The 27,364-nt window shown below is 43.6% G+C and overlaps 1 protein-coding gene across 1 annotated transcript in view; it reads left to right on the forward strand.

Annotated features, from left to right (window-relative positions):
- The window catches only part of RELL1 (RELT like 1), a 62,885-nt gene extending 39,409 nt beyond the window's left edge, over positions 1 to 23,476 (forward strand). Inside the window, exons 4-7 of the mRNA XM_049108709.1 lie at positions 953 to 1,011; positions 3,387 to 3,623; positions 6,475 to 6,613; positions 21,405 to 23,476. Coding sequence (XP_048964666.1) covers positions 953 to 1,011; positions 3,387 to 3,623; positions 6,475 to 6,610 — 432 coding nt within the window. The 3' untranslated portion in view covers positions 6,611 to 6,613; positions 21,405 to 23,476. The remainder of the gene's footprint in view (positions 1 to 952; positions 1,012 to 3,386; positions 3,624 to 6,474; positions 6,614 to 21,404) is intronic.
- Positions 23,477 to 27,364: the final 3,888 nt, after the last annotated feature.

Below are 27,364 nucleotides of genomic sequence, written 5' to 3' on the forward strand. Positions count from 1 at the left end.
GTGTGGAGTGGGGACTCAAAAAGCTTAGATTCAGTTTGCTTTGGTTGACAGCCTACTCCTGACCTTAAAAAAATTAACACTAGAAGTCTGGTTTGATTCAGTCCCTATTAGGTAACCTGTATGTGTGACCAACTCTTGAAAATTTAAGGTATCTGGTCAGAGTTAAGATCTTCTATGGTCCTGAAGCCGAGTTAAGCCAAATGGCGCACCTGGAAAATTAACTCTCTCACATCCCTGATTATATGTGGGATAGACTTGATAATAATGTGGGTATCCAGAGGTTAAGGCTAATCATTGGGGCACATGCAAGTTGTTAGAATACAGGTCTCTCTCTCTCTCTTTTTTTTAAGATTATATTTATTTTTTCATGAAAGACACAGAGAGAGGCAGAGACATAGGTAGAGGGAGAAGCAGGCTCCCTGTGGGGGGAATTATAGGCGGGACTCGATTCCGGAACCCTGGGATCACAACCTGAGCCAAAGGCAGATGCTCAAGCACTGAGCCACCCACGTGCCCCAGAATACAGGTCTCTTGAGACATACATCTCACTACATATTTGGCAAAGTGAGTTGAATGCAGCGGAAAGCAGCATGTAAATTTCCCTGTAGTTTGGGAGGGGGAAAGAAATGTATTTTTCTGTGTTATATTGGAATGATATGTAGGAAGCACAGCTCTCTGGTGTGATCTGCTTTCCTTTGTGTGGATCCTCTGTCACTCATACTAAGTTCTTGCGTGCTGAAAGTTTTCTGCAGATGGTGCCATTTCGAGGGGTTACCTTGGGAGAAACCCTCCCTTCTCCGGGACCCCAGGACCCCGTGACCTGAAGGAACTCAGATGTTTTTCCAACAGCTTTTCTCTTATTTTCCTTCCAACAGCTTTTCTGATGTGATCATTCTGTGATTGTGTGATTCACTTCTTTTTAATTCTTTGCTTTCTTTTTTTTTTTCCTTAGCAAACTGTTGATGTTTTAAAGGCAATGGTAGCAGATAACAGCCTGGGGGACCCTGAAAGGTAAGCACTTCTCCCCTCTATTTAGTGGCACTTATTTTTCCCCCCCAGTTATCTACTGGAGCAGATTTCTCAGCTTTGGCTTGGTTGACATTTGGGCCAGATAATTCTTTGCTGTGGGCAACTGTCCTGCCCATCGTGGGGTGTTTATTAGCACTCCTGAGCTCCTCTCACTAGATGCTGGTGTCCTCTTGTGACAACCCAGAACGTCCCCACACATCATCAGTGCCCCCTGGGGCGAATTCAGCCCCAACTGAGGATTGCGGTGTTGGAGATATGACAAAGAAATAACAGCCATGCAGTTGGGCACCTCAGTTGAGTCCCATCTCCACCACATAGTGACCATTTCTCTGTGGGCAAGTTAACTCCACTCTAGGAGCTCCAGTTCCATCATTTATAAATGGAGATAACTATTGCACCCACTTCCTTGGGTTATTGTAAGGAAGACATGGGGCCTGGCACATTGAAAGCCGTCCGCGAATAATGACGATGAAGCGAAAATCAGGCTGGTTGGGTTGTTGAGATTATATTCCCTTTTAATGAATTATAGAGAACTGTATTCCTATATAGTTTTTGTTTGTTTGTTTGTTTCTTCAGCAAGAAGCATTTATTGAATGTCTGCTCAGTGCTGGGGCTGGGCATTCACAGATCCTTGGCACAGAGGGCTCAGTCTAGTGGGGAATGGAGCCTGGGGCATGAGGCCTTATGATGGGGAGCATGGCCATGCTGCAGGAGAAGCAAACACTGGATGCTCTGGGGTCTCTGTGGGGCTTTGGGAAGTCCGTGAAGGCTCACAGAAATGCCATCTGAGCCAGGCATGTGACCAGCAGAGACAGAGGTAGGGACTGCTTGTAGGCGGAGAAAGCCCAGGGCAAAAACACTGGAGCATAAAGTATGGGACACGCCCAGGAGAGTTCTGGTCTGGGGCAGCCAGAGAATGCACTGTGGATAGTAGCAAAAAGGGCTAGGAAGGCAGACTGGACCAAGGGACAGAGCAAAGGGAATTTGGACCTTTTCCTGTTTACTCTGTGGGTGGTGCACCCAGCACATCTTAGATACCTACAGTGTGTTTGTCCAACTGCCATGTTAGATTTGTCCTTTACTGAGGTCACTTAAAGTGCAGGAAGGTCAGTTTAGGAAGCTCTGGCAGGATAGTTCTTAGGGACACATGAGCTGGGATTTCTCCCATGTTCCAGCCCTGACCACAGACCACCTACCTGGTGTTCGGACCATGTTGTTTCCTGGCACGTTTGCCTCAGTTATCTTGGGGCAATGGATAATGCCTCTCGTTGGGTTTTGTGTATTTGATAAATGTTTGTTGAATGAATGTTATTAAAATTTTGAATTCAACTTTCTTCAATGTGGTGTTAATTTCACTTCTTCTTTTTTTTTTTTTTGGTCTCAGCTACTGCTGAGTGTTTTTAATATAACCATCTAAAGAGCATCCCTGAAGAACTCCAGAAAACTTGACTACCTAGGATGTTTGAAACTATCTCCCTAGTCTGCACACTTCTTTTGAAAAGTACAAGTGGGCCGGCTTCCAGGAGCAGAAAAGCTGGTTTATATGCTGTCGTAAGACTGCCATGTGCCTCTGGGGCTGCTGGCCCAGGCCCCAGTCTCAGGCTCTGTGGTGACCTGCCAACCCCCCACCCCCGCCAAACCTACACCTACCTGTACCACGTCAGAGGGCTGATTCCTGGTCAGGCTGGCCCTGTCCTGTTTTAAGTCTTCCTTTCCTAGTGGACCAGAGTCCTGATGTGCCTTTTGAAGGGAGCCAACATCTGACCTGTTTACTTCTGCTTTTTATAGTTTGGATGGATGGACTGGCTGGATTTTTTCTCAGTATCCCTTGTTTCTGAAGCACTATAGCATGGCAGTTAAGAGCATGGTTTCTAGAATTAGGCTTTCCAGATTTGGATCTCAGCTCCATCACTTATTAGCTGTGTGACCTGGGGCAAGTTACTTAACTTCTCATTTTTAAAATGAGGAAACTCATAATACCACTCTCATGGGGTTTTGTAAAGATGAACTGTATCAAATGCTTAGAATACTAAGTGTTAGCTATTTTCATTACTATTATCAACACTGTCAACATCTCTTAAGCATTACTTTTGATATCTTGACTGAAAAGCTTTCTTCCTTTGATGCAATAATCAGTCTGGATCAAATATTCTACTTTAAGTCATTTGATGATTTGAGTGGAACTTACGTGTTTTTCTCCTTCAAGGCCCATATGTTCAGGGGATCTCTTTGTTTAGAGACCAAGGCAGACACTCGGCTGTGATTTAATCCTGCAACTTGCATTGTAGGGGAGAGATTGCCTTAGCTAGGACTTTATTGAAGTAACCAGTTTTGCCTTTTCCATTTTCCCACCATAGCCCTGTGACTCCCAGCACTCCTGGGAGCCCGCCTGTGAGCCCGGGGCCCTTGTCCCCAGGAGGCACCCCAGGAAAACACATCTGTGGCCACCATCTACACACAGTAGGAGGTGCTGTTGAGAGGGACGTGTGTCATCGGTGTAGGCACAAGCGGTGGCACTTCATAAGACCCACCAACAAGTCCAAACAGGGCCATGCAAGGCGTCAAGGAGAGGTCACTGTCCTCTCTGTTGGCAGGTAAGATCCCTGTTGATGCTTTGGGTTTGTGTGACGTACTTGCTGTGGTGTGTGGATTTGTGTGTAGCTGTTAAATATAGAGTATGATGTCCTAAGCCTGGCTTGGGTTATATCTCTGGGCCTTGTAGATGTTTTCTGCTCTGAGTCCTACATTTTTCCAACAGCAGAATAATCCTAAGAGGTGGGTATTGCTAGATCAGGTGTCAGGTGTATTAATTAAGGTAAAAAATTAATTACTTGCTCTATTACGGTTTTCTGGAGAAGCAGAGCTAATATATATATATATAAAATACATATACATATATATAATTTATTTATATATGAGGAGATTTATTATAGGAATTAGCTGGCATGATTATGGAGGCCAAGAGGTCCCACCATCTGCCCTCTGAAAGCTGGAGACCCAGGAAGCTGATGGTATAATTCAGCCCTATTCTGAAAGCCCAAGAACGAGGGGGTGGATGTTGAGGGGCAGGAAAAGACAAACCCTTGTGCTTCCTTTCTGGACTTTTTTCCATTGGAAAAGGATGGACCTGGTCCATTCATGCCCTTAAGGGATTTGGTGACACCGATCCTCATTGGTGAGGACTATCTTCTTCGCTCAATCTATATATGGACTCAAGAGCTGATTAATCTCTCCTGGAAACACCCTCACAGGCACACCCAGAAAGAATGTGGGACCAGCTTTCTGGGCATCTGTTAGTCCAGCCAAGTTGATACACAGAATTCACCAGCACTCTTATTCTAATAGGTAAAGCCCAAATCTCAGCCAGATGCAGAACAGAAGTTTATATCTCACTTGTGCAGACCTAAAGATCGGCGGGTGGCTCTTAGGGTAGCCGTCCAGAGGCCCAGGTGCTTTCCACCTTGTGGCTCTGCCAGGTGTGCTAGTAGAAGGAGGAAGTGCAAGGAGCATTGTTCCTAAGAGGTTTGATGAGACAGGCCTGGAAGTGGCACATTTCCGTTTTGCTTACATGCTGCTGTCTAGACCTCAGTTCCCCGGCCATCCCTCATGGTCTGCTCGTGGGGAGCAGGGAAGAGGTGGAGCTTGCCCACGGCTCTGCTGTGTCTGCCACATAAGTTCCATGTGCATTCCTGGGACTGCTCTCTTTTAGATCACTTTACCTGGGTCCTGGCTTTTCCAGTCCTCCAGTACCATTTCCTGGTGGCTCATCTGTGATGTGTGGCTCTTGCAGTTCAAGTGATGAATCCATTGAACTGCATGGAGAGCATTTGTGCAGGGGAGTGCTTTGGCATGTCCACAGTATCCATACTGAGTCTCAGGCAGGAGTCCCCTTGTGAGGGTACCTCCAGAAAGACAGCAGGAAGTAATGGTCAAGAGTATGTGTGTTGAAGCCGAGCTGGGGAAGCAAAAGTTGACAGGACTGCAGATGTGATCCTTCTTTCTCTAGGGATCCTTCTTTCTCCCTGGGGAGAGTAGCCTGAACCCATTGTATCTCCCTCATTCAAGTGCTGGCGTGACTGCTTCCAAACTCACTATTCTTCGTTCCTCAGTTTTCCCCTCTATAACATGAGGATGATAATAACACTCACCTCACTGGGTTGCTGGCAGGATTAAATAAGTTGACTCATGGAAAGGTCTTAGGCCAGTTTTTGGCCCTTACTATGCACTCAACTGTTCGCGACTGTTACTGTTGTTATTTTGATCTGGTCGAGTTTTATATTGTGTTGCACAAGCAACTAGAAGACTGCAGGGCTGCTTCCCACTTCCAGCAAAAGAGTATAACTCATGACCACACTGTTTTATTAAGAAGCAGAGTCATGGGAATTTGTGAATGTGGAATGTAATGAGAACCTGGGGCTTGTTTAAACAAAGCGTATTTTGTTTGCTTTAAAAAAAAAATCTGCTGAAATTTTCAGCTGAGATTCAACATGGCTCTTATGAATGCCCCAAATGCAACTCTCTTTGTTGGACGTAGAATACTGTGAGCGTTTAATTATGACCAGCTTCTCGTGTTGCTTAAAGGGAGACTTCCATTTTGACCAAGTGGATCTGTGGTTACAACTTTCCCCTAATCCTTCTTTTACTTGCTCAGGGTCTTGCTCCTCCTTGTGGTTGGTGATCTCATTTGGATGAAGAAGGAGAATGTATTTTATCTTAGTGTTAAGGGAATTTTAGAGGAGAACTAGAGAGAAGCTATTATGAAAGACTTCAGAGTTTTGATGGATGATAAAAGAAAAACAGTCAAACTGAGTAAATTTCCTTAATGTCTCTTTTCATTCTTAATGAAAATTTCTTCCTTAATTCCCTTAATATTTTCCTTAGCCCTTAAGGAAAATTAACCCAAATTTGCTTTAAAAAAAAAAAAGTTGAAAACTGAACACACACAGAAACCCTCCCGCCAACGGATTCTGAGAAAATGCATAGTTGGGGCTCCTCTGGCCATGTGTGTGCAGAGATAAGACTCTCTGAGGGGTGCACTGAAGGCAGTTCTTGAGTGAACATTTGGTTACATCAGCCTAACTGGCAAGCTAGTGCTTTTAGCCTGCTTTCTGTGGTTAAAACAGCTGGTGGTCAACCCATGTCCCTCTTAGAAACCACATCCCTGAGACTGTTTAGAATGTGGGTAACCATGCTTTTTAATGCATTGTTGTGCTCTCTAAAGTACCTGGCAGAGTGTGTGATGTGCTAAAATCCACTGCAAAGTTGGTCAGGGGACAGGAGTGTTTGCTGGGTAGGAATGCCTCTCCTTATTGATTAGGGCATTCTTCTTTGATTCCCCAACTTTTTTGGCTGAGTTCGTATGGGATCCTTTAGACTTTTGATTCACTGTTGATTCGTATTTCCTGGAAATGCCAAACTCATCAGATCTGCTCTTTAACCCCTCAGGTTTAGAGTGACAAAAGTGGAACACAAATCAAATCAGAAGGAACGGAGAAGTTTGATGTCAGTTAGCGGGACCGACAGTGTCAACGGTGATGTGCCTGCGACACCTGTGAAGAGAGAACAAAGTGACACAGAGTAGCAGGTGAGTTGTAGTTTGGTGACGTGGGGGGTGGGGGAGTATGGTGGGGAGAAGGTGCTGAGAGCCTCCCAGGGTGTGGGGGATGTAGGAATGACTGGCCAGGGGAGTGAGAGCTGCTGGAGCTGTAGGGGACTGCATGTGTTTATTCTTCTGTCCAAGAGGCCACAAACTTGTGTGCCTCCAGGTGCCTGGCCTGCATGATAATGAGGGAGAGGGTTATTTAAGACACCATGCGGAATGGTAGGGATCGTGGCAAACCTACCCATAGGACTTGCGTTACCACAAGGCAAAAGGCTCTTAAGTGTTGCTAGATCTTATGCAAAAAACAGTGGAAATCTAGACTCTGGAAATGTGAAATCACCACAGGTTCATAAATGTTGGCAGCTTATTAAATGTCCTTTAAAAAACCATGCAGGCCAAGGGAAATATAATCTTGTAGTCATTTCTAGGTAAACTGTGATTTGCAAAAGGCTGGAGCAAGCAAACCAATGCGTTTTCCTTTAATTGAGTTGGAAACCAGTTTTCTTTGATGTGCCACCATTCTAAAATCGTCCCAGTAGGAATGTTACTCTTCCAACCAAATATTTTTAAGTGATTTAAAAACCCAAAACGAATGCTCTTTTGGCTGGGCAGTTTTCATTTTGGGAGATAGTGCTTGCCAAAGGAAAAAGGCTCATGATAATTTGATACTGGCTTAGCTTTCATCTTACTCTCTTCTTTCTGTTCTGGCTTGAGTAGCATTCACCCCTTTCATGTTTCTTATTACGGATAAGAGGGTGAGTGTAAGGACTTGGGAGTGATTATGCTACGAAAGCTCCAGTGGCCCCGTCAGAACCTGAATGTGAAGGCAGAAGAGGTCACCCTTGCAGAAGGAAGGAAGGGTAGGATGTGAGGAGGTGGACTGCTGGGTTCAAGAAGGTACAGGAAAGAGGCAAGATTGAAGCTGAAAAAAAAAAAAAAGAAAAAAAAATGAAAAAAAATGAAAAAAAATGAAAAAAAAAAAAAAAAAAAAAAAAAGAAGCTGAGCCCTGGGGTCAAGGGGAGTATGGCTGGTATGGCACAGTTGAGTAGAGAAGTGGCTTTCAAGGAAGCTTCTCTGATAATCTGCCCAGGCTCGGGCCGGGGGGGTGGGGTGGTTGAAGGTGATCTGGAAATAATCTGGAAGAGTTGTGCTCCTGAATTCTGGATCCTGATAACTTCCAGTGTTAGTTCTTGGATCTCACATTTGGGAAGATCTGGCCCCTTCCCCTGAGTTTAGGAGCTTTCTTTAAAGAAGAGAACCAGTAGAAAAGTCTGTCTTCAACTTTTCAGCCAGGTACTGGTGCCTTGGGAAGAGAGCCAAGAGAGACTTAGAAAGAGGATGATGAAGGGAATAATAAAAGCCACTGATGCCAATTCAGTATTCAAGTCTTCTGGGCATCGTAGGGATATAAGTCTTGCATGTGACCATTGTGTAAACATCTCTTGATTGGATGGATATTATCCCAGTTTTACAGAAGAGACAATAAATGAATGGAAAGGGTAAGTTACATGTTAAGGGTCATTTAGCTGGAAAGAGGAGCTGATTTGAACCTGGGTCTCTGACTACAAGACCAACTGTTCTCTTCTACCATCCTAGGATGTTCATTCATGAAGACCCACGTATGGAGGGCATTTCCATCAGTGATCTGGAACCTTGGGGTCTAATATGGTAGCCACCAGTCACCTGTGGCTACTTGAATCTAAATTAATTAAAATTAAAAATTTAGTTCTGCATTTGCACTAGTACCATTTCATGTGCTCAGTAGCCAGAGTTGGCTAGGGTCTTGCCATATCGGACAGCGCAGATCCAGAACATTTCCATCATGGCAGAAAAATTTTCACTGAGCAGAGTAAATGTTAGGTATTCTAGTTCGAATCCTGATGACTTTGGTAAATAAAGAGAAGCAATCTGATTGAAGTCATAAGGACTCTAATCCTGAGAAGAGAAGCATCCGGCTCTCCAAGTGGAAGGTGAAGAAGGTCTAGCCCACTGAGCTGCAGAGAAAGCTATTGGTTGTGAAGAGAGTCTGCCTCTGAGTCATCTGCCTGGCTGCGTGTCGGGAGTTGGAGCTGACCACGTGTAAGAAGATACTGCTCTCCCTCAGGCAGGAAGCACGGGGTGATCTGTCAAGCCCGCCTCACAGGTTCTGGCGTCTACTGCCCAGAGTGAGAGGACTTGAGATTTGAGAAGGTTAAAAGAAGTAGGATTGCTCTGCTGGTTTCCTTGGTCCAAATTCTTCTGTATCTGGCTCTAAGAATTTGATTGACCCATCTGAAGTCCTGACCACATCTGATTTACAATTTGATATTATTTGCAAAGTGCACAGTCATCCACCAAGATTTTGTAAAAGAACGTTGTACTTGATCGGAAGACGTGGGCTCACATCCTAGCTTCACCACTTGGAGATTGTGCTTGACCGAGTTAAGCCGTCTTAAACCTGTTTCCTTGAATATGACATAAGGATATTAAATTCATTGATTTAAGGCAAGTGCCAGCACAGTGTGTGGCACGTAGTTGGCTCTCAGTAGAGGGTAACCGTATTGTGCTGTGCCCTCCAAAATCAACAATGAGTTCATGAATGACCTTAGGAAGGGGATGTGTTTTCTGAGCCCTCAATTGTAATGAATTTTGAAAGTAAAAATAAAAATTTTTATTATGGAAACTTTCAAACAAACTCAAAAGTGGAGAGAATTATGTCATGAATGCTCATGGGCCATAGGATAATTTAATTATAATACCTGCTGTGTTTACTGTGTACCCAGCATGCTTTGAAAGACACATTCCGTGTACCGACTGATTTAATCCTCATAACAGCAATAGGTGGGTGCTAGTTAAGTGCCCCATTTTGCAAATGGAGGTGTTAAACACAGAGAGTTTGAGCGATATGGGTGCTCAGGGTGACCTGCCAGAGGAAGGGTGGAGTTCAGAGCCTCCTCCAGGCAGCCTGACTGCTGGAATCACAGGCTCGACCACTGATCTGGGTCTGGGGAAAGCAGATCCCATGGTCAGAGCCTGCTGGGGTTGAGACCTGCTGAGGGGCCATGTCTGATGACCCCAACAGAGAATGGACTCTGCAAAAGAAGAGAAAGGAATATTCATTGTCATTTAAAAAACTTATTCCTGGAGTTCTTTCTACATGTCTTACCATTTCTCATCCCCTCAAAGGAGTATGTTTGGGCTATTTAACATGCCTTGATTTTCCAACTAGAGAAATCCTGACATTTTTCTGTCTGGGCCCTAAATCTCTGGTTCTGGACTAAATTGGAAGATTTGCCCTAGAATATAGCTAATAAAGTAAGACAGGAGTGTTATGCATCTTTCATACAGTCTAAGATAGTTTTTAGAGTTATATTTCTTTCTGGAAAATTATTTTGTTTAAATTTGGATTTTTAGTGTAGAATTGATTTAAATATTCACATGCAAAATCATATCTAATCATTGGCTTGGTTTCTTTTTTTTTCAATTAGAAATTGATACTAAAAACTAGCCTTAGGATGCCTCTCTCTCTCTCTTTCTCTCTCTTTCTCTCTCTCTCTCTCTCTCTCTCCTCTTTTTAAAAAACAACAAAGTCTGTTGTTTGGCGTTTCTTCTGCCCTTTATTCTCCCCCCCCCCCCCCCCGTTTCGTTAGCCTGTGCTCTTTTTTGTAGTTAGATCTAACTTGCTCTCTGCCTGATTTATTTTGGCAAATGCAGTTAAAATGGTCTCTTTTTTTTTTTCACAGAAAATGTGTTTTGATTTCTTCTTAGAAGAATAAGCTTTTGTTCTTTGAAGTTAAATAAATCAAATCGCTTTCAGGCTCCAAATGCCACTGCCTTGTCTTCATGATCACTGGTCTTTCATTTTTTAAAAATGAAGCTGTCGTAAGCATTTGATATCATACGTTTCTCAAGTATGTGCTCCTTTTTGCATCTTCTGGTAGGCTCTCCTCGAAATATCAATTTGGGAAGTGTACACAACAATATTTTTTCATCAAAACAAAAATTCATAATATTAGACATGGCTTTTTATTTTATGCTATTGTATTACTGAAGCAATTCTGTTAATTATTTTAGTAATTTATTATGGTGATGAAAAGGAGGTTTTAAACTGTTTAGGCTTAATTTTAACTGTGCCACTAAGGATCAGTGGTTTTGGGCAAATTGCTTCACCCTTCCACACCCCCGGAGGGTCTTTATCTTTACAACAGGGTTGTTTTTGGTCCCGAGTGACATAACATAGATATATTGTTCTTAAATCTGTCCTTGGCACAGAGTTAGTATTTACTAAGTATGTGCTACTATCAATAACTTTCATCAATCCCATTCTTGGTGGTCTTAGTTATGTTTTAGCCTGTTCCTCAAATATCAGTTTGAGATTCTGTGAATCCCTTTTTACTTCTTAAGAATATTAGAGTTTTGGATTCTCATGACATCTTAACAATCAATATTTGGCAAGTCCCTTAGGAATTTGGACCATTCTCTTGCCTGTGCTAAGAGGCCTTAGACATAACTATCCCCCTCCTCCCGGAGGTGGAATCAGAATTAGTAACAGGGCAGTTGGATAGTTTTGCCGCTGTTCTTTGTATTATACAGATCAGAGGGCCGGTTAAATTAAGAGGTAGCGTGGGCTGAGTTTTCTGTGCTAAACTGCCTTGCTGGAGCTCAGTTCTGGGATAAAAGCCTTCTTTTTTGCCAAGACTCTTTCATGGATCATGCTCCCTGCCTCCTGAGCATTGTGGCCAGTCACAAGGTCACAAGGTCAGCCTCCCCGACCGTTGGCACCATCCTCTCCTCCTCCTTCCTTTTCACCTTCATGATAGGGTTGTATTGGAGGGTCCCTGTGGGGGCTCCCCAGAGATTGGGCTGTATTATTTGCACTACTTTGCATTGTGGTTCTTCTGGTAACTCTCCAGGGAGGGAGAGGATGGTGAGAAACTTAACTGCTTGTTAGCTAATATTTTTCTCCCTAGGTTGTGTTTTTTTGCAGGGCAAAATATACATTTTTGAGAAAGCAAGGTATGTCAGGCTTGATGGAAACCCCTTCATTTGATTCACTGGTCTTAAAGAGCCGTGGCAGAGAAATTCATAAGAAGAAACTGTACCTCAAATAGGCAGACATTGGGACACTTGCCTTGATTTGCAGTTGCTGAGTACATTTCTGCAGAGGAGAAGGAGTATTTGGGTTGATGCCTGTGTTCTTATGTGGAAGATCATTCCCGCTGAGCCCATCTTAATTTTGGAAATGGAGGGAAGCTACCACCTGCGCAGGCACTGGCCGGATGTGGAGAAAAGCTGAGTGAGGGACCGAAATTTCAGTGCAGCCTTATGAGTACTAATCTCTCCACTCTCCCCATGACAAATGAAGAACTAGGCTCAGAGGGATTACTTTTTCCCAGTTCCAAGGGCTGGCAGTGACAGGGCTTGGATGGGCAGCAGTCTATATTTGGAATTAACATGCTCAGGGGCTTTTGGAGTTTGAGGGAGCTTTGCTTTCTCCAAGTAAAGCAAGTCCTCCTTCGATCTCTTAGCCCGGTGGTTCAAAGTAGCTATCATGACAGCGTTATCAGCCTTCACTAGGCACGGCTCCTTTGGTCTCCTACAGGGACCCCCTGATGTCTTTGGGCTGCCATGCATCAGGTTCTGTTCTGTGAGCAATTCTGGTTTCTTACAGGTAGACTAAGATCATAGACTTTGAGATCTCAGAGGAGCTGTGATTGCTATTCAGGTCAATTCAGGTACAGTTATGTCTTTATAAAGTATTTATTGATCCCCTACTGTGTGTGAGGTGCTGTGCCAGGCCTGAGGGACATAGAAGTGTAGAAGATGGACATATAAGGGCCACACTTTCTCGAAGCTTCATTCTAGTTTTTTATGTAGATTTTTCTCCCCATGCCTCCTCATCCCCTCCTTTTGGAGTAAGAAGGCTATGTGTGTTGTTCAAGGTTATGCGGATGGTAGATTCCAGAGCCTGTACCCTCTGACCCTTCATTCCCCTCACTCTCTCTGGTGAGTTGGTTATGACAAGTGTTTGAACTTGAATTATTATTATTATTTTTTTAAATTTTTATTTATTTGTTCATGAGAGACAGACAGAGAGAGAGAGAGAGGGAGAGGCAGAGACACAGGCAGAGGGAGAAGCAGGCTCCACACAAGATGCCTGATGTGGGACTCGATCCTGTGACTCCGGGATCACGCCCTGAGCTTGAAGGCAGATAGATGTTCAACTGCTGAGCCACCCAGGTGTCTCGAATTATTATTATTATTTTTTTAGGATTTGCAAAATAAGACATGCACACAATAAAATATGCAAGCAGCAATAAAGCCTACAGAGTGAAAAATAGGCCTTTAAAAAAAGCAAAATCTTCACCCTATTTACAGCCCTTCTCTCTCACCACCATCTCGAAATCTCCTTCCCAGGAGGGATCCATGGGTCCTGGTGTCCTCTGTGTCTTTTCAGGATTATTCTGTGCACAGACATGCTTACATAACACACATATGTATGTACAGCTTCCTTTTTTGCCCTTCCTCTAGTGAGAGCGTAGATGCTTATCTACACTTTGCTTTTTATTGAAGTTGATGAGTAATAGTATCCATGGACTCTTGAGTTTTTACTATTCCCCACGGATTGAGCCATGAGGAGTGAAAACGCTGGACACATTTTTAAAAAGTTGCGTGCCCTCTTTGTCATTGGGAATACCTCCAAAACAAACATGCAAATTATCTGAGAGTTTTTGGTGGCCCTAAAAACATACTTTGCTGTCATCAACTATGATGTTTTTTCCAAGTTCTTGCTCCCCAGCCCTGCTGTGGGTACAGAAGAGACAAACATATCTGTCAGTCTTCTCAGGAGTCAGATAGTGTAGGGGCCTGGAGGGTTTTGGTTTGGTTTGGTTTCAGTTGCCGCTGAGGCAAGCCGTCTTTCCCCTGCATGCATCTCCCCAGGCAGCACCTGGTCCAGGGCCCCTGCTATTTTTGATCAGAAGTTGACCCACTGACTCCTGCGTCAACTGAGCTCTTCTTCTTCTGGATCCTGTTAGCCCGTGGATGGGACTTAAGAAAGAGAGGCTGTGACCTCTGTCCTTTACACCATAGCAACTGCAGCATTGGCGGCTCCCCGAGACCCTGGAGGGCCTCCCGACAGGCCTGTGGGGGCTTGGCAGAGGCAGAAGATGAAAGGCTTTTAGAGACATTATTGCCCAGAACTAGAAAGAAAAGGGAATCAATGGTTACCACCACGATTTTTACTTTTCTTAAGTTGTAACCTGAGGCTTTGAATCTACTGACATTAAACAGCTAAGTGAATCATAGGGCCTGTTTTCTATAAGTAGCGGGACATAGGATGCTGAAGTAACTCCACTGTGTAGGTTCTAAATCATACTCCCTGCCCTCCAGTCCTGGTCTGACACTTGTTCTCTGTGTCACCCTTCACATCGTAGCCTCTGATGCCTCAGCTTCTCCATCTGTGAAGTGAGGATAATGGTAATAATATCACCTACCTCATAGGGATATCGCTCCTTGGTGCTTAGTAAGTGCTGAATAGGCAAATGCCAGATAATATTACTATATCAGTTAAGCCGTATTTAAACACTTAGCAAATAGGGGCACCTGGGTGGCTCAGTCGGTTAAGTGTCTGCCTTCAGCTCAGGTTATGATCCCGGGGTCCTGGGATTGAGCCGCACTTTGGGCTCCCTGCTCAGTGGGGGAGTTTGTTTCTCCCTTTCCCTCTCCCATCCCCCAACATACCCATATCCTGAGCCACCCAGGTGTCTCGAATTATTATTATTATTATTTTTAGGATTTGCAAAATAAGACATGCACCTCCGCCCCACTCATGCTCTCTCGCTTGCACTCTCTCTCAAATAAAGAAATAAAATCTTAAAAAAAATGAACAAATAAAAGTATGAAAAGGTAATGGTTTGTGATTTATTTTTTATATTCATAGGTATTGTAGTATTATTCATTTGATCCTCAGGTAGAGGCTTACTGACAGTTAGCTGAACTTCTAGCTCATAGGCCAGTAGAGACAATTAGAAAGAGGTGGTTCTATTCAAAGTCCTAGATCTCCAACCTATAGCTTAGTGTAGACATTGAATTGTAGATGTATTGAGACTAATGGGGAGCTGCTGAATTGCATTTAAATAATTCCAAGGGGACCCTTGTTTTTTCCAGATACAGAATAACTTTTGGTGTCAAGTACATTAACTTGGAATAAACTTCACTGCATCCTACCATCCCAAGGGCTGGTAGATCACAAGTGTCCAGTTATTGTCACTTGAGAAACCCATTACTGCTAAATATTTTTTTATTTTTAATTTTTTTCATTACTTCTAAATACTAAACATATTTAAATTGTTGTTGAGTATAATAACTTAGTAAAGAGCTACCTTTAGACTTTTCAGTAAGATCCAAATCTAATGTCAGAAGTTTCAAAGCTCTATGCTACTTAAAAAAGCTATTTCCATTTTGAATGTAAAATACCTGAAACATTTTTATTTTTCCTGAATTGATATACATTAGAGTTGCTCACTATTGATAATAAAAAGCTAAAAGTGTGATTATTAAACCCCCTTCCAAACTAGGAGTTGTAATGTGGCAATGTGTGATACTGTGATTTATAATAAGAAATGTATAGTTTGTCCCCATTTCTTGTAGAGAGCTAATAAAACTCTTGTAATTTCTTAAGGGATAAGAACCATAAAGGTCTTTTGTTTTATGTTAATGAAGTGACTTTTGGAAAGCCCCTAGTTAACTAAAGGATGAGGTGGTTTGCCAGGGAGCCAACCATGTGTATAGAGGGTTGGAACTCTACCCCGCACCTCCAGAGAAGGGAGAGGGATTGGAGTTTGTATTAATCACCAGTAGCCAGTGATTTAATGCTTATATGATGAAATTTCCATAAAAACTCGAAAGGAGAAGGTTCAGAGAACTTCCAGGTTTGTGAACCAGAACACTTCCACATGCCATTGTGTCCGGGACCCAAACTCTACAGAAGCTCCTTTGTTCAGAACCTCGCTCTATGTATCTCTTCATCTGGCTGTTGATTTATATCCTTTAATATCCTTTACAATAAACTGGTAACTTAGTGAATAAACTGGTTTTCTGAATCCTGTGAGCCAGTTTTGAATCCACGGAGAGGGTCATGGGAACCTCTGACTTACAGCCAGTTGGTCAGAAATACAGGTAACCGTCTGGACTTGTGATCGGCATGTGAAGTGGAAGGCAGCCCACTTGTGGGATCTGATGCTATCATTAGTTAGGTAGAGTTAGAGTTGAGTTGAATTGTAGGACACCCATCAGTTGTCCAAGCATTGGTGGCATGGGAGAAACCCTACCTACACCTACACCCTGGAATTGGGTGCAGAACCCTCACAAGACGCAGTGGTCAAGAAACATGGAAAATGCCCAAACTTAGTAGCAATCAAATAAATAGAAACTAAAATAATGAGATCACTTTTTGCTTTTCAGTTGGCAAATATGAATGCTAATACTAGCCTGATGGTGTAACTTTCATTTAAAATGAGACTCTTCTGAGAGTAGAAGGGACACTGTAAATAATTATTCCTACTTATTTATAGAACAAACATATGTAAACCGAGGCCTCCCAGGCCAGCTGGTTTACACGGTCTCCCTGGATAGCACCCAGTGTTGAAGAGGGTGGAAGGAGATGGGTGTTACCACACACCTGAGTAGGGACGCCACATTGGTATAGTAGAACTACATGGACAGAGGCTGAGCATCTACTCTGTATCATTAGATGAGAAGGCAAGTTGTAAAATATCCTAGTTTTGTTTAAGAAATGACATGCGACGTATCTCGTTTTGGATTGGAGATCACTTAAGCTTTCCTGTATAAGCTCCAAGCTCTTTGAGATTTTAGACTGTCTTCTCACTTTTTGTCATGCCTCCAGGTGGCCATTTGTACACAGTACATAGTACATACACTGTCGTGCCTCCAGGTGACCAGCTCTCAGTGATTCTGTAACAGGAGAGATGCTAGCTCACTCACCTGGTCAGTAAAATAGGCCTCTGCAGATGAGGTGAACTCTAGTTCCAAACTATTATGAAGGAAATTAGGAAGTGATTCAGTCATTCAACAATTATGTAGGTCAGGTTATGTTAAGATTTTTTAAATTACTATTTCAGTCTAATACTACAGAATTTTGCAGTTCAGATTGAGTTGCTGAGCTTTTTATTAATATTTGAATCCTTAAATGTTTCTGTCATGTCTGTTTCCTCCACTTCTTTCGTATAGTTTTTGACCTCAGCTAACTTTGTAGTGTTGTGTTTGCCGGCTTTGCCCTTTCAGAAATGAATTTAATTATTGTGGTTGTTATCAGTTGACAAACAGTACTGAGTTTTATCTCCTGGCTTAAAACCTTGTATGTGCATGAAGGCACCTTGCGAGAAACCAGAGTCCTGGGCTCCAGTCCCATCAGTCCTGATTTAGTAGGTTAGGGGGTGATCCGGAGATTGGCAGCGTTGAGTTGCTTCTAAAGAAGGTGTGACCCATCATCCTGAGAAACATTGACTTAAAGAGACTCACTGATTAGCTAGATTAGCATGAGTCTATCGGTTAGCCTAGATTTGCTTTTTAGTAAACATGGAATCTTTATTAAAATAGAAAGGCATTAACATTATAAAACTTAACACATGATTTAGACCAGAGCAAGGTTTAAAGGACTACGAACACCAAGTACCTCCTGATAGCTTCCCATTAATCCACACCCGCCAAGATGCCACCCTCTGCAGGCATTACTGTCCCCACATGTTCAGCAACTAGAATCTGTGGACACATGACCACGGATTGTTCCATGAGAGCCTGGTAGTTGATAATCCTCTAATTAAGGAGTTTGAGTCTTGAAGGATCACAGATTACTGGTGAAAGATCAGTACGTGTTGTTCTAGGTCTTTGAGTATGAATATTACTGTCCTAATCTTAGCTCTGTTTCTAGGAGCAACTTTCCCCATCTCTTTCCTTTAAGTGTGTTCTACAAAATTCTTAATCCAGCTATATGATTCTGTAGCCTTGTATCTGTCTGTTCCGTGTCATGCCATTTCATTCAAGGTACACTTTTGACCTTCTTAGGGCCTGAGCCCCTTTTAGGATATAGGTTTTTAACATCATTTCACTGCTCCTGTCTAGCCGCAGGGACTATTTCCTAGGGAGTGGCCCTGCCAGGGTTTCTATTTCTGCATTTCTCTTCTGTTGCCCCCCACACAGGTGGGGAGCAGGAAAGTGAAGGAACAGAAGATCTCAGCAACACTGTGGATGTCTCCGCGGGGATTGGTGTGTCAGGGCTTTTTGGGGATGAGTGGGTCAGTTTCCAGGTCTGCCTGCCTACCCTAGAATTGCTGCTTCACCATTTTTAAGTGTGAGGCCTTGAGTAAGTTATTGACCCTGGAAGCCTCAGTTTCTTCCTATGGAAAATGGGACCTGTCCTTGACTCATGGAGTCATTGGAAAGATTGAGTTCATGATTCTAGAGTGTTAGCGTGGCAGTGCCTGGCACATAGAAAGCCCTTGTAAATGTCACCTACTGTTATTATTAATCAGAGAGTGTTTTCCTTCCTTGACACTCTGTCCTTGGAGGTCTTACTTAGAGTTCAATGTCTATTAAGGTGCTCAGGTTTCTAGTTTTTTAAAGCATGTTTCTACTTTTTAAAGGGACCGGATAGTTTTTTTTTTTTTTTTCTAGAGGATCCTTTTTAACAAGGCACATATATGTCCTAATCAAAGGCACACACTGTATTGTGGCGTTTGTGGAACCCTAATATAATAATGGAATTATGGCTTTACCTTTATAATTAGAATGACCTCTTCCTTCACCTTTTCTGAGGTTCTTAATTTTTCTCCAGAAGTCTTGCGTTACTAGGGAAATGGTCACGCTGGGGATTTCTGAATCATCTTTACTTATTTTTAAATATTTTATTTATTGATGAGAGACACACAGAGAGGCAGAGACATAGGCAGAGGCAATGGCTCAACCACTGAGCCACCCAGGCACCCCCTGAGTCATCTTTTAAACGTAAGGAAGTTTTGCTTAATTTCATCCAGTTTGAGCATCCACCTGTAAGACTGTCATCTCACCAATTTTCCCAGAGAGAGAGAGGTCCTGTGTGATGGAAACTGAGAATAACATGTGGGTGGAGGGTTTTCTCCTGGTCTGTCCACTGCTGCCGGCCCACTCTGGCATTTATGCCAGCCTACACATGGTTTCTGATTGCTCTAAGACCTTAAGGAAGGCACTTTTTAATATTAACATACTTTGTTAAAGAAATGCCATTTAAAAGTATGTGTTTATCAATATGGATCTATTTACACCTGTAGGATGCAATGAGGAGAAATTTAGCAGTTTGGAAATGCACCTGTGACCCAGCTCAAGACGTAAGGTCACAGCTGGAGATTTACAAGCCGCAGAGTATGTGGTGTCTTCTTTACCCTAGATTGTCATTGTGATAAAAGAGAGATTTACTTGGAAATGGATAACAGCTGTCCTGGTGAAGTGCTGCCTGTTGATAAGCGCATGTTTTTGAAGAGGGAGAGAGCCCTGCACGTCAGTGCTGGGTAGCTTTAGTAGGGTTTTTAGAAAGGTTCACTTTCTGTTATCTGTTTAGTGTTAGTAATGAGGACTCTAAGCAGAATTTGTATTTTTTTCACTTCCTCTCAAACTGCTTATGGTACAGTTTTAATCAGCCACAGGAGGCAGCTGTTGAAGCCAGCATGATTGTTTAGGGCAGCTGGATGCTGGTATGGATCCTCCGAGCTAGCCCTTGGGAGTGTCCTGACTGCTGGCCCGGGTTAAGCATTGTATGCATATCATCGTTTGTAAAACCACCAACACCCCTTTGGGGAAATGCTCCAGAGTGGGCCAAGGTTCAACAGCTAGTCACAGGGGTCTGGTTTAGAATCCAGGCCGCTCGTTCCAGATCCTTCCTTAGCCCAGCCCTCAGTCTTTGTGCTTTAAAGTCAGTTCAATCTGTGCAGAGAACTCTTAATGGAAGCTCTCCTCAGTTGGACCAAAACCTCTGGCTGTGATAGGATGTTACGTTCTAGGCCTGACATTCCTCGCCCTTGACTTTCTTGTTTTCCTTGATGCAAAAAAATCTAGGTCTAAGGGAGCAGATGATAAAAGGAGGAGATATAAAAATAGTTGAACACCTGTTTTGTAGATAATGGCCTAGTTTGAAGTTTGGCTTTGAAAACTCACCCCTGTTTTTTACTGTTTTGTCTTTCGGGACCATTTTTCTGTTTCTCCACCTCTGGCTTCTTTCCCTTTACCCTGTTTGTACTCATCAACTCTCAAGTGAAAGTATTTCCAGACTTGCTTTTGTTTAGCTCTACAGCACAAAGCTGCATTTTGGCCATGCCAAGCTGAAGCAAGGCAGAGCAGAGAATTATTACTTCAATTCGTAATTAAAAACTCCCATCCATTCTGTTTTAGGGGACGATGTTTTGTTTCCTTTTTAGCAAAGGGGATAAGGATCCTTTACTCAAACCTTTTAGTTTGGGCAATCTCTCTCTCTTTCTCTTCTTCGCTGCCTCTCTCTCATAACTGTGATGAATATTTTAAACTGTAGAATGACAGGAAAGGGTAATATCTCAGACTCTAGATCTTGAAGTAGCTGTAGGGGCACGTGGGTGGCTCAGTGGTTGAGCATCTGCCTTTGGCTCAGGGCATGATCCTGGGGTTGTGGGATCGTGTCCCACATTAGGCTCCTTTCAGGGAGCCTGCTCATCCCTTTGCCTGTGTTTCTGTCTCTCTCTCTGTGTGTCTCATGAATAAAAAAAATATTTTTAAAAATTGAAGTAGCTATAAAATAAGTACAAAGTAATATGTAAATCAAGATCTCTTTATTGGCATTTTGCTCTTTGTATTCCTGGAAGTTGGTTTCATACAGTTTTGCTTAGCATTTGTGGGCAGATGGGGCAATTCTTTGTCCCTTAACCTGGCATAGGGTGGCCTGTGTGATGTGTATGCCTCCATAGGCACAGGCAGCGCTAGAATTTCCGTCCTGTCCTATCCCAGTCTTCCAAACAGGACTGTAAACAGGCACACAGCTGTCTGTCACTCAGATGAGACGTTTGTAAGAACAGCAACAACAATCGCAAACAGCTTTGGAACATAAAAAGCTGTCTTCCAAGTTTCCTGGGGACTTCGTTTGAAATGAAAGTGTGAATACTCTAGAACCAGCTGTTTGAACCAAAACACACAACACAGCCCTCGAGTCACAATTGGCATCTGAGATGGGCATCTCGTCATTGAGCTTCTGTTGGTTCCAAGATCCTAGCCAAGATGCCTCATGTGCACCGTGGACATCTAGAGTTGACTCTGTCTTGTGTGGCTTGGGAGAGCCACCTTTTCTGACACAAAGAAGTTTCATTGTGACTGAGCACGCTCACCCCAATGCTCATTACTTGGGAGAACATGGCCAAGGAGTTAAACACATTCCCAAGAAGTGATACATGACTCAGAGGAGAACGCTCAACCGGTCGGTCACTCTAGAAGCTTGTGTTGAAACAGACCGATGCCCTCAGTCTACTGTGGCTCTCAAATTCTTTCTTGGTTTTCTATCAAAACCTTGATAATGAGGTCTTTCTGAAATTGTGGTACTTAACATTTCTTTAGACCGAATTCTAGAAGAAATATATAATGGGGGAAGGAACTCAGTGGGGTCGGGTGAGATGGAGGTGAGGATGGATTACAATTCCTCTGTGTTTTTAAATATCCACATGGGTTAATACGTGATACGATGTTTACCTTCTGGAAAGCTCACCTTTTTGTTTTCTCTTGCAGGGGTGACCTTATTTCAAGAGTTCTAAGACACTGAAGACTTAGAAGAAGTTGCCTGGGGAATTTTTTAAAATTTTTATACAGTTTCTGTTGTGGAGTCTGCAGACATGGGGATAAAAGCTAAAAGGGAATATCTGTGCTATGCTACATACAGAATTCAGTTTGCTTGGAAACAAGGTTTGGGTTAAAAAGTCCAAGGGAAAATTTACTACGTTTCCAGTGAAGGAAAGAGCTTATTTTAAAATTTTCCCAACCACCATACTTCCCAGTCCCCTATTTCTGGCCTTGGTACACCTTGCCAGTTTTTCTCGCATGATCGCTGTGTGCAGGGGAACTATTTGTGTGCAGTCCGAGCTGCTGCTTGGGGATGTTTATGCATGAATGTGTGTGAGTGTGCGCATACACACACATACTTGCACATCTGTGCACGGCTTCTGTTCTCCCAACCCATAGATCTCATTTTGCAACTAGTTGCAAGAAGATCCTCTTGCAGTTTAACTGTTAAAAAAGATAAAGATGAAGCTTCAATGGTCAAAGGTCCTTGCAGATAATCTGGTCTAGCCCTGAGAAATTGGGGTTCCTATCCTTCCCGGAAGGGCATGGAGTCAGATGGAACCAGAAGCCAGACTTCGGATTCTTGGACCAAGAAGTCACCACCACCGTGCCACTCCTAGGTCACTTATAAAATATCGAGAGTATTTTTTTCTTAAACTTGCGCTAAGCAAGTCTTATTTAATCTATTGAATAAAGGGGGATAATAGTTTAAAATGACTTAAAAAAAAAAACCCGGCAAAACTAAAAAAAAAAATGCTTGTTTTGACAACCCAAGGCCAAAACAAAACAAAGATACCCAACTTCTGATGAAGAATGGACCAATACCTTCCCCTGGCATGTTTTGCTCGGACACTTCCTATTTTGCGTCTTGTAACCCATGCTCGTTATTTAAAAGATTCTTGATGGTTACATTTCCCCTGTAGCCTTGAAAACCCTACTTTTATGTGTTTTTAAAAGCTATGTAGTGTACGAAACCCCTGCAAGAACCAGAGGCAGAGATAGTAGCACATTTCTGACAGGTGTGGGCCGGGGACTGGGAGCGCCCAGTTACAGGCAGGTCTCCAAGACCTGCCCCCATGTCAGTGTTGGTGTGATGCCCGGGGCACTTCTTTGATCTAGGAGAGAAAGAGCATCTTTCTCATTTCACCCCCAAAGAAGATTTCCATATGTAAAGTACTGACTGTAAACTTACGCATTCCATTCTGTTTATAGCATCAAACTAAAAATGTCCAACCTTTTAAATGAATGGTGAGTTTAATTTCATGTGAATTTTTTCTGACAACCGGTAAGAGCTCCACGTGTGTACATACATCTATACAGTGGACTAGGGGAAGCTGGTATGGAAAGAAATCCCACTGAAGTCCAGAAAGGGGCAACATAGGAATTTCGGGGGTGTGTGTATTACTGTAAATAACTATATGTGCAGTCTAGATCAATAGTTTTAGTTTTTTTAAGAACATCATTTTTTTGGCTTGAAAACTATGATGCCCTCAAAGGGTGAGGCTAAAATGTAAGATATTCTTCAGCTTTAATTATTTTTTAATTTTATTCAGGTCAGAGCACTTTTTTATAGCAATACAACAGGCAAGAGAATACTCAACCATATTTAAAATTGTGTTTATACCAAGAGTACCTTTTAAATATTTTCTAATACTTGAGCAGTTTTTGTCCGGCTGGCTTCCAAATATGCCAAAAGTTAAGCATTCAATGTTTTGACACATAAGCTTTTTACTGATAAGAATTCTTAAGTGTTCCCAAAGCAACTGATGTTTACAGGGCTTGTGTTCTTCTTCCTTCTCTGGAAGGATCTGGGGATCCACCATGAACTTACTATACAAAACACTAATGATGGGCTAACTTCTGGTTTAATGAGTGAGTTGGCTACCACCTTGATGTAAAAATTTGTAAAGGAAACTTTTTCACCATTTTGAGTGTCAGATGTATTTTTAACTGTCTGGTTTGTACTTTTACGACTTTTGTACTACCAAAGCAGAGTTAAAAATAAAAATGTTAAACATAAACGGTGTTGTTTTTGAACGAAAATGCGATTGTGGTAGTTACGATTCATACTGGGCCTGATTTTAACGTGTCTGATTTCTTAGGTCTCAGTTGACCAGTGATGATCTGGCCAGCTGTCCCCCACTGGATGTCAGTTCCCTGCTTCTCCCCTCCCCAGCCCCGTCCCCGGCAAGGAACACCACTCCCCACCCCCTGATAGTTATTTTTAAAATTTGGACATCATTCTGAATGTATACAGACCAATGATCAAAGCTAAGATGGGAACACAGGTACGATATGACTAAGCATGCACAGCTTTGTTCGGATCCCACCAGTCATTCCAGTAACGTCCGAGGATCACCCATTGCAGTTAGTTGTCTGGTCGCTGATCGGTGATGGGCATCTCATCTTTTTCTTGGGATCCGTGATCCCATGATTTCCACTGTGCCCTTCTGAAATTTTGTAGAATTCCCTTCCACGTCGGTCTGCCCGCTAGTTCTCGTGATGAGACTGAGGACTAGTGTCATGGAAAGGACCCACGGGGGCGATGCGCCCTCCCCATTGCGTCACAGCAGGGGAACGTGACGATGTCCGTGCATATTACTAGTGATGTCAACCTTGATCGTCTGGTGGAGGCCGTGGCCACCAGCCTTCACTTTGGTCTTTCCTTTTGCAGTTAACATTTGAGAGGAGATCCTTTGAGATTGGGCAAATATCCTATTTCCTCTTAAGCTTTCTACCTATTGATTTTACCATCCATATCAGTTTCTGGGGCCTCGTGTAGCAAATCCCCACCAACGGAGTGGCCTAAAACCATCGAAATTTATTTCACCGTTTAGGAGGCCAGCAGGCTGCAACTGAGGTGTCTGCAGGCTGGTTCTGAAGTCCCTGAGGGAGAATCTGTTCTGTGCCTCTCTCCCAGCTGCTGCTGGTTGCTGGCCATCCTGGCTCCCTTGCTTTGTGGCCACTTCACTCCCATCTGTGCCTTTCCTGCGCGTGTGCCTTGGTCTGCTCTTCCCATGAGGATACCAGTCATTGAATTCAGGGCCCACCACATTCCAGCCGGCTTCATTTTAACTGGGTTGAATTCGCACAGACCGTAATTTCAAATAAGATCCTATTTGCAGAAACCAGGAGTCAGGGCTTCAGTACCTCTTTTTAGGGAACACGATTCAACCCGTGGCACCATCCACTGGTGGATCTTACCTGCAACAGTTATGACTGGGGTGCGGCTCTTTCAGGTTGGTACCTGTGTCTTTTTGATGGGGCTCCGTGTTCTCTTTCTCCCCCTTCCTTCTCTTTCTCCCTCCTCCTTCCTTTCTCCATCCCTTCCTTTCTCTTTTACCCCTTGGCTCATTCTCACTTCGTGGAACCACAAGATGTTCCAGGCTCACCTTGTCACCTTGTATCTTCCTTGCCTTAGCCCTGACACTGACCACTAACCAAGGAGCCCTGGTTCCTTTTTACTGTAGAATTGGGTTCATGATGGTAGGTGTGCTCATGGAAGCAGGACCTCACTGCTTCTAGGTTTCTACGTGTATACACACACACACACACACACACACACACACACTACCAGCCCATGTATACACACACATAGGTTCCTTTATCTTTAGAACAAGCATGACGTGGGATTGGTTCTCTGACTGGAGTCCAGCTCTACAGAGCTCATGCCAAACGTCCTGCTTTCCTCATTTATAACTTTTGTCTCCTACAAGGAGAAAACTTGGTTCCTACTGCCTAAAATATTTTTACGTTCAATTTACATTTCAATTTACGTTTTAGTTCAATTCTAACATACATATAAAGTCGTTTGAATATATAGCCCTGGGAGAAGCCAGTTTACCATCTAGAGCACAGCGTGTGTATACAGTTGGTTTAGTTTTCTTTAGCCTTACGGTAGGCAGTCTGTGCGCTGGTGACTTAGATCAGCTCCTTGGTTCCCCACCCCTCAGTGTGGTTATGTGATTCAGTTTTAACACAGAGTCATTTGTCATCATCTATACGCCATCCTTCCTTTATGTTCTGGTTAGAATTTAAAAAATTAAAGATTTTATTTATATGAGAGAGAGGGAGAGTGAGAGATCATGAGCAGGGGGAAGGGCAAGGGGGAAGCACACTCCCTGGTGAGCAGAGAGCCCAATGCAGGACTCCATCCCAGGACCCTAGGGTCATGCACCAGAGCCCAAGGCAGATGCCTAACCGACTGAGCCACCCAGGTGCCTGAATTTTTAAAAATTTATATGCAGCAAAGTTCACTCTGGTGCCTCACTGGATTTTGATTTGTCTTCTTTTAAAGATTTTATTTATTTATTCAGAGAGACATACAGAGAGAGGCAGAGCCATAGACAGAGGGAGAAGCAGGCTCCCCTCAGAGAGCCCGATATGGGACTCGATCCCTGAACTCCAGGATCAGGCCCTGAGCTGAAAGCAGAGCTCAACCTCTGAGCCATATAGGCATCCCCTGGATTTTGATTTTGAATTTGTGTGGGATTTTGTGGTTGTTGCCTTGAAAATAAGATGGTTGATAGTGGCTTATGTTAAGGAAATGGAAAAGCTGACTTGATGATTTCGGTTCAAGAAAACCAAGAAATCCAGAATGTATGCGGTAGGGAGAATGTTAGACATTCCCCCCAAATTCCTCATTTTATTTATTTTTATTTTATTTTTTAAAACATTTTATTTATTTATTCATATACACACACAGAGAGAGGCAGAGACACAGGCAGAGGGAGAAGCAGGCTCCATGCAGGGAGCCCGATGTGGGACTCGATCCCGGGTCCCCAGGATCACACCCCAGGCTGCAGGCGGCGCCAAACCGCTGCGCCACCGGGGCTGCCCAAATTCCTCATTTTATAGTCAGAAGGTGTCACTTGGGGTTGCGGGGTTTGTTCTTAGTTGGTCAGCTTTTGTTTTTTTAAAAAAATTATTTGAGAGAAGGAGGTGGGGGGAGAGAGAGAGGGAGTGAGTGTGCTTGGTGAGGGAGAGGCAGCAAAGAGGGAAAGAGAATCTGAAGTAGAAGCCGTGCTGAGCGTGGAGCCAGATGCAGGGCTTGAAACTATGACCCTGAGATCATGGCCAGAGCCAAAATCAAGAGTCCAATGCTTAACCGACTGAGCCACCCAGGCCCCCCTTCCTATTGGTCAGCCTTTTGATCCTCTGGCACCAGTGTGATGCAGAATGGGTGAGGCGGAGGCGCTCAGCTTTCATGTCTAGCTCAGCTCTTAGGGGAGCAACGGGCAGCTGGGAGCGTAGGGCCCGCGGCCATTCTGTTCCACGTGGAGACAGACGCCAACCTTGCAACGCCAACTTGAACAATGAGTTCAGCTCTCTCCCCGGACCAACAGGTCCCGAGTGACTTTGCCAACTGTCCGAGGCCTTGCTTGCTCCTGCACTTCCTTCTCAAATCATTTTTGATATCTTAGGCATCTTCCATCCTAATCTGGTGTAACAGAAAGGTGAGGAACCCTTCCTTTTCTCCCGCTGAGGACAGCAGAATGTTAAAGGCTACAAAGTAGGGGTCCCATGAGTCCGTCCTGGTCACTGAGGGCTTGGCTGTGGTCAAGGGGGACTGTTCTGCACCTGACGTCCTTGCCAGTTTCTGGATCCTCTGACCCTTTTGTCTGTGGAATAGGTTGTTTCTACCTAGGGCTTCCCGTGCACATTCCTCAACTTCCCAGGCCCGGTCTTTAGGTCTGGTCTTCGATCTTCCCTGGGGGCCCCTAACTGTCACTCCAGAGACCTGAAAGGACACCTGAGACTTCTCTGCCTCTTGCGTTCTGCGGCAGCTGGGCCACCGGGATCAGCAGAGGTTGCACCTGCTGCTTTTTTGCGGTCACAGAGCTGGCACTCGCCCCCTCTGCTGGTCAAACGGGGGACCTACGAGGAGCATGGCTTTTTTTGTTTTGTTT

The sequence above is a fragment of the Canis lupus genome, chromosome 3 (assembly GCF_003254725.2).
Source record: "Canis lupus dingo isolate Sandy chromosome 3, ASM325472v2, whole genome shotgun sequence".
NCBI lineage: Eukaryota > Metazoa > Chordata > Mammalia > Carnivora > Canidae > Canis > Canis lupus.